At 37.9% G+C, this 14,323-nt stretch overlaps 1 protein-coding gene across 1 annotated transcript; it reads left to right on the top strand.

The window, feature by feature from the left end:
• Nucleotides 1–3,542, top strand: TAAR1 (trace amine associated receptor 1). The gene is made up of 2 exons (XM_064706909.1): nt 1–121; nt 2,306–3,542. Exon 2 carries the CDS (start codon nt 2,410–2,412, stop codon nt 3,409–3,411), a length of 1,002 nt encoding a protein of 333 aa, XP_064562979.1. The 5' UTR covers nt 1–121; nt 2,306–2,409; the 3' UTR covers nt 3,412–3,542.
• Nucleotides 3,543–14,323: the final 10,781 nt, after the last annotated feature.

The raw sequence follows: 14,323 nt of genomic DNA, 5'->3' as shown, positions 1-14,323 counted from the left end.
ACCAGAACTGTAGTGGTGGTGAAGAGGATCATCTGCCTTCTGAGATGGTCTTTAAAAGGAAGAAGTGACGCTCAACCAGCAGAAAACAAAGCAGACTTCTATCCAGCATGAAGTGACAAAGGTAAGAGAAGAGGTTTTTAAGAGTATGCATCTTCCTATTTCCATTTTATTACATTTTAACCTTTGTGACTATATATGGAAGGAAAGAATTCTGCTTTCTTCTTGAAAACTTCTTCAGAGTTCACCTCACTTGAACAGTTTGCCACATGTATTTTGATTTAATTAGTTTCTGTGTAGTGCAAAGCCACACACTTGACCTCAGTTTTCTCCATCCTTTGGCTGGAGTTTCTACTTTCTTTTATTAAAAAAAGAAATTTAAAAAAAATTCCCTGTTTTGGTTTTTGTTTGGCTTTTTTTTTTGGTTTAAGAAAACTTGTTTTCAGGGCAGATAATATTTCTTTAGGCTAAAAAGTTTATCTATCAGAAAACAAAGAAATTGTCAATCTTGTAAATCTTAAAGGAAAACTAGAGAAAATATGTTAATTATTTTTGATTGGCTTCATAGAATGTTTTACCAAAATAATTTAATTTAATTTATTTGTACTTTTATACAGAACAAATGAAGTTCAGAATCTGTGTGACACACTTACAATCTTATTGGGCTTAAAGCCTTTACAATGATGCCCAGTAGATACAGTTAAATTGATGTTTAATTCTTTCTACTGTGAAAATTGAAAATTTGAGTTAATAAATATTCATCTGACCTTGGGTGTAAATGTGCTGAAAGAAGGAATGACAGGCAGGAAAAGAAACATGAAGAGACTGACAAAAATGGAAGGAAAAGGTATATGAAGTGATAATTAAATTGAGGTGAAAAAGAGCAGAGATGGTGTTAAATATTAGTAGGCAGAAAAAAGGGGAAATGAAAAACACCCCAAACAGTACATAAATATACTCACATTCCATATGTTCCCCATTCCTGAGAGTGACTTTGGGTGAACCTTATCCCTGGCACTTGGGTGCCACTGCCTGGCCCTACTTGCAAAATCCCTCTGTATAACACAGGCTGTTTGCTAGCTGTAGCTGTCAAGCTCTTGCTAGCTATTGTTTTTTGCCTATGTTCATTCCATTTCCAGTGCCATGGTGTGCTTTTAATAACATTTGGTTTAATATGGGAAATAATTTTTTTTTATTATGTTCTATCCAGAATAACCAGCAACAACTAAATCCCAAAGCAAGTGGTGAAAATCAGTATTGGCTGAATTGCCATGTCAGTATTTTTCTGACAACCATTTTATACCATAATGATAGTGCTACTGAACAACGTATGCTAATGATCTCTATTTTTCACGATAACACTATCTTTCTATTATTTAAAAGAAAGACAGATTTTTCAAAAAAAATATTGCTTGCGAAGTGCTTAAGTACTTTCATTAAAAGTTTTCATAAGAAGAGTGATTTGCAAAAGGGACATGCTACTGCCTACACAAGAGGACAGTGATGTTTGTGTCTGTGGATGCAAACTAAACCTATGTTCTGAAAATGCTTCTCTCCATGTTTGTGCCTTAGCTAAAAAACAGATTAATATAATCAATAATCATAGTAGTGCTAAACTCCTAGCACTGAAAAAAAACTAGAGCTCAACAGAAAAAAAACCATTTGCTTATACAGCAGATAATGTTTTAGATTAGTCAGATTCTTCCATTCTATTTTGTCAGCAAAAGGGTAGAAAAGTTTTTTTCTTTTCTGAGATCTTTTCCTTGCATCTCTACTTACAGCTAGAGCCTGCAAGGATTTTCCAGTAAAACTTGATTTGTCCAGTCACCACTATCAGGGCAGGGTTGGAGGAGAGGTCACACATGGACTCCTCATCTTCTGTTTTAGACTTGTAGGTTTTAGACTTCTGTATCCAAAAAGAAGTTGAGGGAGCTTCAGAATTTAAAATTACTGATCTTCAAGAGCAAAGGGGAGATACAGTACTCCAGCTAATATTGATGAAAAAGACTAGGACTGAAAACAGAAACAGGAAATATTGAAAAGGGCTTCTCATCTGCCCACTGGACAAGGCATTGCCCAGTGCAGGCCCCTCAGAGTCACTGCTGTCCTGGCATGAGGACAAGTCATTATGCAGTTTATTTTATCAAAGGAGATTCCCATTTCCAGGGAAGCCAGATGATAAAAGTGTCATTCTGCTAAATGTAATTACAAAATATTTTTATCCTTCATAACTAATGATATGTGAATTTCCTACATATCCAACCAAATGAAGATGTTTACAATGCCCTTTTTTTTCCCCTCTCTGCAGCTCTTCCCATCTAGAAAGTAGAAAATCAGTTGTAAACATCCCTTAGAACTGGGAAAACCAGTACCTCTGCTGCATAGCTACACGGATTTGAGACCCCAGTAAGGATGCAATTGTGCTGTGAATCCATAAATGGCTCTTGCATAAGGAGCGGCTGGTCAAACAGCATCCGTATTTCCATGTACATCTTCATGGTTTGTATTATTCTGGCCACAGTGGTTGGGAATCTGACAGTTATCATCTCAATATCACATTTCAAGCAGCTCCACACGCCTACAAATTTCCTGATACTTTCAATGGCTACGGTAGACTTCCTGCTGGGATTCTTCGTCATGCCTTGCAGCATGGTGCGCTCTGTTGAGCACTGCTGGTATTTTGGGGAGTTCTTCTGCAAGATCCACTCAAGCACGGACATTATGCTGAGCACAGCTTCTATCTTCCATCTTTCCTTCATATCCATCGACCGTTACTATGCTGTGTGTGACCCTTTAAGATACAAATCAAAGATAAATACTTTTGTCATCGTGGTCATGGTGTGTACAAGCTGGATGGTCCCTGCTGCTTTTGCTTTTGGGATGATCTTTCTAGACCTAAATTTGAGAGGGGCAGAAAAGATTTATAATCATGTCCACTGTGCAGGAGGATGCTTTCTCCTTTTTAGTGAAACTTCAGGTATTGTGGCCTCCATAGTGTCTTTTTACATCCCTGGATTTGTTATGCTGTGCATCTATAGGAAAATATACTCTGTAGCCAAGAAGCAGGCAAGATCCATCAATACAATTAGCAGAAAAAAAATGCAATTTGAAATGAAGCACCACATTTCATTCTGCAGAGAAAGGAAAGCTGCTAAGACTTTAGGCATCATAATGGGTGTGTTTCTCATCTGCTGGACTCCATTCTTCTTCTTTACAGCTACCAATCCATTTATGAATTATGTGATTCCTCCTGTTCTCATTGATGCTTTGGTTTGGTTTGGCTATTTAAATTCTACACTTAACCCAGTTGTTTATGCATTTTTTTACTTGTGGTTTCGCAGGGCATTGAAGATTATTCTGTTAGGAAAAGTTTTTCAACAGGACTCTTCCAGGACTCATTTGTTCTCAGACTAATGTGTTTTAAATGGTTGGATTCATGGCTTTGAAGTTTTGCCTGGAGGCTGAACTCCCAGATGTAAGAGCTGTGAAGGAAGGAAATTCCTTCCAAAATTTATTTGCCTATTTACCAAATATAGTTCAAGCAGATAAGCAACCACTGTGCTTTACATATTCTTTCATTACAGATTGGGTTTTTTTGGTGGTGTTTTGATTATATCTATTTATTTGCAATGCACAGAAGAGCAAGAGTTCCATTTAAAAAAACTTACAGCAGTTTATATCCCTGACATTCAGAATTAAAAAAATTGTCTGACACAAGAGAATTATTTCTTAAATAAGGTATGTTTATATTATAATATTTGTGTTCATTTGGGTTCTTCTCTAGAAAGAGCAGAGAAACCTTTTCCTTTGGATTTCTTGGCATCTTTGGCTAATAACCCAAAGCTCCCTAAGTTTTGTCCTTCCCCTTCCATATGTGTGCAGAGCCCAAAACAGGTCAATAACCAGCCATATCCACACACTCCATGGAGTGAAGGTGAGACAGAGAAAGGTGCTGCTCTTTCTGTTTCCATTTCAACAAGTACTTGTCACTTATGAGTTTGCCACTTAAAGGCTTTGCTGCTTAATGAGATCAAAGCATGTTTAACAAGATCAAAGACAAGAAAAAATATGAAGTTTGAAGTGAAAAGCAATTGCAAAAAAAGTTGCATTGCACCCAAGAATGCCAGAAAATGATGTCTATCTAGTGATTGTTTAGATGTAAAACATTATTTGCTATGTTGCATCTTAAAGACCTTTTTTTTAGCTTGGACATGTTATTTTGTCTCATGCCAATGCTGTAAGAGCTTTCAAGGAAAGCATATAGAGAATTGTGAAGATATCCTGTGGCTGAACTCAGCTGAATCATGAAGGAACAGCACTGGGAGTGGGCAGGAAATGATCAGTAGCTGAGAAGAGACCATGGAGAGAAATTGATGACTGTACTAAAGTAAGAGCTATACTCAGCAGTATGTCCTCCATTTGTGTTCCTTGTAAAAGTGCATCATATCTGTATTTTGTCTTTGTTTTGTGGGCTTTATGGAGTACTGAAGCACTCTATGATGAAAAGATTAAAAGTTGATTGATGATACATTTCAGCAGAGCAAAGTATAAGGATCTGAAATTGTGTATATTACTGTTTCATTGCCATCTTGTAAAGTTTGCCCTCCTAAAAATGACATAAAAAAGAACAATGAAATGTACACCACATCAGCACTTCTACTATGGATCCTTACTAATGACAATATGACTACTTTAATACTTAATCTCACAAAAATAAATCGAGATAAAATTTTTAAAAATCTCTTTCTGATAAATAATGGGTAATTATTTTCTTCCTTCATCTCCAGAGAGTCTGACCCTGTTGTAGTTAACATTCTCACCCTCACAGTGTTACTTTCTGAAATAAAATGTGTGATCACTTGGACACTTTGATCTCTCTTGAAGTAATAATTTCAGAAGTGCTGCCAGGTGATACCTCCTTTTGTCTGGTCATAATTTAGATTGAAGGAAAGATAGATCCTCTATGACAAATGCAATCTAAGGCATTTTAAAGTATATTTAGTAAGATCAACACAAGTTAATGCAGTTCCTTCAAGAAGTTAATGAAGCTGTTTCTTTCCCTTTCTTCCTTATAACCCTATCTCCCTGAAAATCTGGAAATATTACTGTGTTTCCAGACAATTCAGCTGTACCAGAGCTTACAGTTGGTAATTTTCTTTTCATAACTTGTTGTGGTATCTCTCAGACATTGTTTTCTGGTTGCAGGAGGAGTTTATGAATGAGTAGGATCCCAACTTGCTTGCTTGACTGTAGCTCAAATAGAGCATGTCCCTGCAGACAGTGCCTGGACCCTACTGCAAAGCTATTTCTTAATAAACCCATAGAAACCAGAGCCACATTCCTGAAGTGAGAAAAATTGCTGATAAAGACAGTCTAATAGGCAGAGAAAAAGCCATGCATGCAAGTAAAGCAAATTAAGGGATTTATCACTACTTCCCACCCACAAAGCAGATCTTCAGTCATTTCGAGGAAAGCAGGGCTCCACGTCAAGTAATGGTTATTTGGGGCAAAAAACACTGTAACTCCCAACACCCCAGTTCCTCCTTCTTCCCCCAAGGTTTTTGTTGCTGAGCACATCATATGGTGTGGAGTATCTCTGTGGTCAGCTGGGTTCAGATGTCCCCTCCCAATCTGTTTTGCACCACAAAGCTACTCAAAGAGAAGGCTTTGATATTGTGTAAGCCCTGCGCAGTCTTAGCTTAAATGAGGACTGTGTATAAATTATCAACACTGCTTTCATTACAAATCACAACTGCTGTCATCACAACACCACACAAACTACTAAAAAGAAAATTAACCCTTTCCCAGCCAAAACAAGTAGAGAGGGCATCAAAACATTGTGGCTGCGTAAGACCACCATAATCTATTTAGTGTAAGGGGAAATAGTAAAAGAAATTTTCAGTGTACAGATGAAAAACTCTCTGAGCAAGGCAGTCTAGCCAAGGTGTCACCATTATTTATTCTCTGCAGAAGAAGGTGTTTCCACATACAGATTGCTGGTGTGCTTCACCTACCCCTAGAAGGGTGTCTTCTTTGTTCTTAATACACTAAAATATAAGCCAGCTTTGTGCATAGCCCAACTCAGAAAATTTCAGAAATACCTTTTTCCTGTGATGTCCTCTTACCTAAAGGTGGCACTTTCCCAAAGAGCCTCCTTGCATTCTATTTACAGACAGCCTTGTCTGGCACAGTGACTGTAATGAAGTCCCAAGTTGCTTTCTCTCATTAGCTCTAATCACAGACTGGGTAAGGCTATCTCCCAGTGGGAGGGTGATGTGCAAATTAGATGTGTTAATGAGGCCACAGGGACTCTATTTGACCCAAGACATGAATAAATTAGGAAGGCATAAGAAAATACCTGATGCTGTTGTCCAAATCAGATTATGAGTTAGGTCTGGTGGAGCAGAATACACCTTACTGCAGTCTCAAAGAATCATAGTGCAAATGGAGTGCAAAGGGTATTGTCAAATTCCCTATTAACACATTTAATTAGCGACCTTGTTAAACAGATTACTGATGGCTACCTTTTGCAAAACAAATTCTTCCCTTGTGGGTGATTTCAAATATTTTAACTTCCACAAAAACTTGTGCAAAGCAATTATTCCAGAAAGGCTCTAATTCAACAGTAAGCTTTCATCTGTTCCTTTTGTCACCAGTGAGGACCATTTGCAATGTCACCTTTTTTCCATGCTTTGTACAAAACTGACAGCAACTTTCAGAGTCCTGAACTGCTACCTGTAACCTGCCTTAGTGCCTCAAGTTTTGATGTAGCACCTCATGGATGGTGGTGCCTCCTCTGTCAAAATCTTATGGTCCCTCAGATAACAGAGGCAGGAGGATGGGAAAGGAGGAGAAGCACCAACTGTCCAAGCAGGATCCTTACAGAAACCTCAGAAAGGAAGGAGTCACTCCAAAATGGAGTATTTTAAACTCCTGGATAAAAAAATATGTTAGTGCAGTCTTCAAACAGAAAAAAATGAGCTGTCAAAATGTGTAAATATTGCTAAGTGTATGGCTTTTCTTAAATCATTAACTCATCTAGGCAGTGCACACTGTGCACTCTCTGTCCTCTACAATGCATTAATATCCATTCAACAAGACCAAAAATACTGGATGCAGTCAAACATTAGACACAATATTCTATGAAATTCTATTTCTGCAGATTTTCTGATCATCTCCATTATCTGTGATGCTACTTCCACACATTGCTCTTGAAGACTTAATTCAGAAAAAACTATGTCTGCCTGCAAGCGCTTTTTGACTAATCTGTTTTCATTAGACAAAGACTAAAGTTTATTAACTTCTATGATGAAATGTCTGGTCTGATTGACAAAGAAAGAGCCGTTGTTATTATCAAAAAATTATTATCCCTTCTGTTAGTTGCATGTGCGACATAAATGTTAGGTGTCTAAGTCTCTAAAGAAGCATTTAGGTATTTCTGAAAGCTCTTGTAAGTATTAAATGTCTAGCTGGTGACACACGATGCAATTGGAGACATTTAAGTAATGATAAAATTACTTAATTAACATACAGCATAAATAATTCAGAGTCAACACAGTACATTACATTTCCTACAGTGACAACTTTTGTCCTAGACAGCACATCTTCAGGGAATAATATTGACCTGTCTGTGAGGTTTCAGTGTGTCATGTCCATCTGTGTGTTCAGTGTATGCCCTTGGATATTAAATGAGTATTAGCTAGTTTTGCTAAACTACTTGCAACCTATCAGTAGGTCTTTAGTACTTCTTCTGGCCAAGGGCTCTTACAGATCTATCAGATGGTGTAATTTGGCTCTCGAGTGACTTTGTGGCATGCCGTGTTGTTCTCCCTGCTGTTAAGCTTGATGCTGGTGCTAAACTTGCAGCTAAAAAATACCCCACTGCTTGGCACAAAACCTAGTGCATCAGAATAAAAGGGATTTTTTTCCCTGTGGACCACACCTGCTGGTACACAGGGGAACAAAAGTGTCTGTGTCATTTTTTTGTTTTGTCTTAGTGGGTTTTTTAGGGGGGTGTGGGGTTTTTTTTCCTTAAAAAACATTATCATACAATAATCTATTTTTCCACACTACACAGTGGTCTGTTTCAGCATGAATTCTGGTCTACATCAAATACAGTGTTCTTATTCATCAGGGAATCAGCCAGAATGGTTAGGATATCTTGATTCCAGCAGGAGCTGACGTTGCCCTCAGAGGAAGGACAATTCTGGTTTCAGGAGGAAGTTTAAGCTTCCGCATCCAGGCAAAGGCCTCAGTATAGCAGCACTTCCATGGTCCTTTTCCTTTTTGGTACATCCAAGTTTGAACATGCAAGACAGCTAGATGTGGTTAAGAGTATCCCACCCAGGAAATCTGCACTCAGCTTCCCTGTTGCAATGCCTCAAAAAGCAACATTCAGGGTTCTCTTCAAAGACAGTGATTTTTATTCAGAAAAGTGCTATATTTTTACCCTCAAATGATTTGCAGATCAAGAACTCGCAGGTATTTCTTCAGTGCCTGCTTGTGGTCAGAATAGTTAAACTCCATTTTGTTCTTTTAATCTTTTCTGTCACAGCCTAAACATTGAGAAAGGATTTCCTACCCTCTTGTGGAGTCCACAGGCAAAAACAGCTTTAACAAAGTGTCAGCAACACATTATATTAAGACAGGGGTAAAAAAAAAAACCAAAACCAAAAAACCCCAGCTAAATCCTTGAGTTGCAAAAACACCATCTAACAAGAAATAGATTGGTTTCATTTTTGCAAGCTCTGTGTTGATCTTTTAGCATAAAGTTTCAAAATTAATTCTTCAAAATTTAAATTAAAATTTTTGTTTACAGGCATTAATTTTTCTACTCAAAACCAAAATATGCCAAAGAAGTCAGATAAGTTCAGGTAAATTAGTACTTAATAGCATCCATTTTTCAGCTACAATTTTTTTTAACAAAAAAGCCCGACAACATTTTAATCAGCTTTAGTGAAAATTAGGTAAATGAGAGTAACTGTTCCAAGAAATTCCTGACAAAAGGCCATATACAGCTATAACAGTAATATATTACAGCTATAACAGTAATATATTACAGTAATTTATTTCTTGTTCTGTTTACAGAACCTAATCAAATTGTTTTCCTTCGAGATCATTTGTGTGTCAGCCTTAATGGCTGCAGCAGCAACAGAGCTGAAGCATTACAGCAAACACTGACATTAGAAAGGATGTGCAGTTTCCCAAAAGACAGCCATGAATCTTTTTAGCTGTATATAAACCAAGAACTTCCCAGTTTTTCCTGTAAGAAAAGAGGAATACTTTCACTTTTATTTTTAATTACTCATTTCCACCAAAATGCAGGATGGAGAAAAAAAGACTCAAAGAAAGGATTGTGTACTAATTGTGTTCTTTTTCCCTAGAACACTTTCCCCAACCGACCTTTTTCTTCAATGTGTATTTTTTTTTTAATCTGTTTTTTTTTTCCTCAGGACCGACTGTGTTGCAATACTTTGTTGAATACCTCAAGTTGCCAAATCATGACTTCATCCAGACTCTGGAGCTCGCAGCTGGTGTAGTATTTGTCTGACTTTGTTAAGATTTCAGGCCTAGAAATGCAAAGTGTGGGCTTTGCCCTCTGCTACGTGCATGTACAGGTGTGAAACCATCCTGTCCAAAACGGTGGGAAATATGTCTGTGAGAGGGAATTCTGGTCTGTTCCATGGCCAAAACTGGCATTTCCCCAGTGTCACACTGTGGCCCATAGCACAGCCAGCTCCATGAAATCAATTTGGACTCCCTCCAAATCCTGCACATCTTGTGATGCAGTTCTGTGTGGCACCTCACCTTCCTTTTGGATTTCTCTCTCTTGACTCTAATTACACCAGCTTTCACCCACTTCCTTAGATCACCAAAACCATCATCCCTGTGAAAGAAGTGATTTTCTTAGATAGCTTTTCAATTTTATTCTTGTTAACCTTGAGCTTGGTTTTCTCAGGGTTAAATACTAGCTGGTTTGTATAGTTCTGGTTTGGCTTTCTTGCTGTTGTTGGTTCAATGGTTGTTTGTTGTTGTTGTTGTTCTTGATTACCCTTCTTCAATAGTTGAATTATTTTTTTCAATACTTGAAACTAAATTCTCAGCACCTAAGGACTTGTGCAATGACACCTTCTGGATGGATTATTTCAGCTTTGCCTGCTGGTCTATAATTTATGCTTTATCATTTGGTTAAAAAACACTTTGAAAATAGTCACTGCACTTACAATCCTCAGACTACTATTTTCCATGTACTCTACTGTCTTCCTGTCCTGTCCTATTCTTTATAAATTAATTAGCAACTCCTGGAATTCCCTTCAGAAATTTATCTAGATTCCTTTTTATTTTCAGTATTTGCATTTACTGTCACATATAGTAACGGGTAACTTATGAGTGGACTTAGATCCAGCAAGACAATACCGTAACCTAAGAAATGTTGTGCCGGATTCTGAGAAATGACCCAGCACACTGAAACATGTACAGGATACATTATCCAGCTTCTCTGCTGTGTGTACACTGTCACAAGCTACACAGTCAAGACGCTGGAGAACGTTTGTATCCATGAGTCAGTGGAAGCACTCATGCTTAAATCACAGGAGGTAGTTATTTAGATATCATTGTCTGAAAATTACCACCCTAGTTACACCAATCTTTGCAAATGAGCTAGGGGATAAGAACAGAGCTGTAACTTTTTCCACCTGAAATTTACCTACTCACAGGACTGCAGACATGGTAAACCAATCTCAGCCTGCTTTTGTAAAAATAATTTTCATTCTGTAGCTGAAAAATATTTTAAATGTGAGTTGATTTACAGTATGATGGCCTACTTTTGGTAAAGCTGCCTGCCTTTCCACGTGCTACACTGCATTCCTTATGAAAATAAGTTATCATTTAGGAAGGTGGGTGCATTCCCTCAGGGAAATTAAAGGTTAGATTTTTCAGCAAGGGAATAAATGAAATATAAATAAAAACCATATAATATTTATCAAAGATTGCATAGGCAAAGTTTCAGCTATGTCTCCCCCGTGGTCACTGCACTGCACCCCTTTCCCACAGACACGACACCACAGTGATGGCTGGGTGCTGCTATGCAGCTATTTTATTGTGTGAGTACAGATAGAAGATGACACTATTTGGTGATGCAAAACATTTTGGTGCATCTGGCTTTTCTAATTTTATGGGCCAATAATTTTTTTTATCAGCCCATAATAATAGTGGCAGTGATTTTTATTTCTCACAGTGACAATTTAGCAGAAATCAGTATTTCATTCAAGCAACATGACTAGCTGTGCAACATGCACACTCAGAAAGGACGAAAATATGTTTCTACAGAGTTTGAAAATTATGTTTAAAGTCTATGAAGAAGTCCTGGACCAGAACATGACCTCTAATCCCACAGATTCACCACTGGACAAGCAAGGAAGGAATTGCGGGCAATGCTATTGGCCATTTCTGCTTCCTTTGGTGGAAATTGCAGGTAGTGAGTGGTACCTGCACAGCCTGGGACCAGCAGTCTGGCTGCAGGTCAGAGTGGTGCCTGGAACTAGCAGCAGAATATGGGGGTTGTGGAGATCTGCAGGAGAGAACCTGCCTGGCTCTCTCCTACCCTTTGCCCAGGCCAGTTCAGCCACCTCACCCCTTTTTCTACCACTAATATATTGCTCAGTGTGAAAAGGCAGCTTTAGATGGGCCATATTCAGGTGGTTGAAGGCCATTTGGTGCTTTCCACAGGCTGGACTAATTGGTGACTTGTATTTCAGTATATTAATTCTTCATTTATTTTGTTCTGCCTGTGCTGCGAAGCACACTACCTTACCCTCCCCTCTCCCTTCCTTTTCTATCAGCTTAAAATAGCCTAAGTTTCTAATTTTTCTTCTGAAATGTGAATTAACAAGTCCTGGTAACACCTTGCTTGTTTGGGTTAGATTATCCCCAGATGACTTGTGCTTTGCTCACTGCAAACAACAGCAAAGGGAATTGGAAACTCTGGAGAGGGGCTATATTGGTTGTACCTGCAGAACTCTTGTGCAGTTTAGGGATTAGTTTTAACATCTGCTATTAATTAATTGTTCTGAGGGAACTGCAGGTCTTCTGCATTGACCCAAAGACTGTCACATTCAAGTATTCAGCTCTTTTGTATATACGAGTTGTTAATTTCAAAGATAAGAGACAAATATCTTCTTTTTATTGACTTTCTGAACTAAATTGTCCTTTTTAAAAATCCTTCTCTACAGCTGACTAATTTGGACAAAGATATTGCAGTTGGAGAAAGCAGTGATTTCTTTTCTTTCCATATTCACTTTTAACATGGTTTAAGTTGGTTACAGAGGTACTGCTTCTAAAGCTAATCATTTAGGTGTGTCCTACATGAGCAGTTCAATAGATAGAAAACAGATCAATATAACTAAAAGCAGGAAAACATAAAAGCAGAAGTTACATAGAAATAGGAAGCAGCAAGTGGAGGAACTTATTGCAAGTGCTTTAGACCAGAATTTTCCAGCTGCAAAGCTTAAGGTCAAACCTTTACGTTTGTACAAGAAATATGAAATGACACACACCATATCCTATGGAGACCCCCTGTCTGGGAGATGGGGTGTGCTACACCTAGCAGGATCTTACAAGGAACTGTGGGAGTATTTACCCTACACACACTCCCAACACTCTGCATTAATGATAAAACACTCAACCAACTTCTTCTGAGGTGGTCACTACTCACCGCAAAGGCAGAACAAAAGCCAACACTATGGGCTGTAATACATGTGATGGATGATTTGATATATGAGTGTTCTAGCTCTGTGTAGGTCATTTTATAAGCCCATAGCTTTCTCAAACTGTTATATTCAATTTAAAGATCCCAGATTGGCTCTTTTGGTAGCTGTAAGGAAAAATTTTCACAGCAAAGGGGCACCGATGATGGCCCTTTTAGAAAATCAATAATCCTCTGAAATTGTCTTCTATTTTAAGAAATTGAGATTCAGATGTTTCTTGGAGGTATTTAGATTTTAGAGGTTATGTGCAGCAGTTTCAATAAGAAAAAGGACATTGTCTATGCATGACTTCACTGCAGATTGAACCATATCAGATAACTCACTCATCCTATTTTTTTGGGGTTATCCTGTGGGTAGCTGGGCTGCATAGCACATTCAGCAAAAGTTCAGTTGGAGATAGAACCCAGAAATTTTGTCTGAAGAAGGAAGAGAAGGAACAGTATGATAGGCATTTTTAAATTTTGTGATAGTATTCTTAACATTGTAAGTTAATATGTGATAAAAATCTCTACTTGTTCCAAATTATAAAGATGTGAATTGTCATTATTTGACCCTTCTCTTAATTGTGAGCTGGTCTCTTTTTCCATGATCAGATGAGAAGAGAGGGGGAAAAGTACAAACACCAGAAGAAAAAAACACCTGTAGGAAGCATGCAGCTAACAGCAAGAGACCAGCAGATGCCTGACAGCCTGTTGAAAGGTGGTAAATTTTTCACAACATGCAGTAGGCAATTGAATCAGGCAGGCCCTACATATGTAAGAACTAGAAAAAGGAACAGCACTGTAGATATTCTGTAGGACATCAGTGCAATACAGTGATTGTTGTAGCTGCTACGTATTTTAATATGTGCAATAAAATGAATGGTTAAACTTTTTTCCCTCTGTTTTATCTAATCATTATTATTTTTTTTAATGTCAAGAACAGTTTGCTTTCTTCGTTAGTTACAACTTTGAGATGATGTAATCTCTTCTGACATCTGTTCATTTCAAATTCTTTTTGGTATTGTCCATAAGGTTAGGACTCTGGTCAGATAAAAAATATTGGTATTCAAAGCATCTGAAATTAGAGCAAATATCTGGAGGAAGGACATGAGAAAGAGAGCCTATGTGATATTTTTGGGATTTCCTGAATAGAGAGTAATAATAAAATTTTGGTGGTTTTAAACTGTGACTTATAGGAGGCCTTGTGCTTGGAGTTGCAGTGTAATTCAATCTTACTCCATTCTCCCACTGTCTGATGTCCCGCCATTTTGCCAGATTAATATTCATTGTTTCTTGGAACAGAAGCCAAAGCTGCTTCTACTGTTCCTCTGTCTGTTCATGCTGTAGCAGAACGTAAAAGCCTGTCCCATACTGCCTGTAGTTGCAGATTTTCTATAAGGTTACCAAACTCACAGGATCAGGCTGAAGAGTGAAGGGCAGAATAGAATTCTTGTAAAAGTTCTGGTGCCAAATTGCCACAGAAATACATAGGAAAGGTGTGGCGCACACACTGGAAGACCTAGACTGTGGGATGAGTTTTGAGACTAAGACTCTTAAATTTATAAGTAGGTGTTTACAATT

The sequence above is a fragment of the Zonotrichia leucophrys genome, chromosome 3, assembly GCF_028769735.1.
Source record: "Zonotrichia leucophrys gambelii isolate GWCS_2022_RI chromosome 3, RI_Zleu_2.0, whole genome shotgun sequence".
Lineage (NCBI taxonomy): Eukaryota > Metazoa > Chordata > Aves > Passeriformes > Passerellidae > Zonotrichia > Zonotrichia leucophrys.
This window is presented reverse-complemented; position numbering and strand designations above follow the sequence as displayed.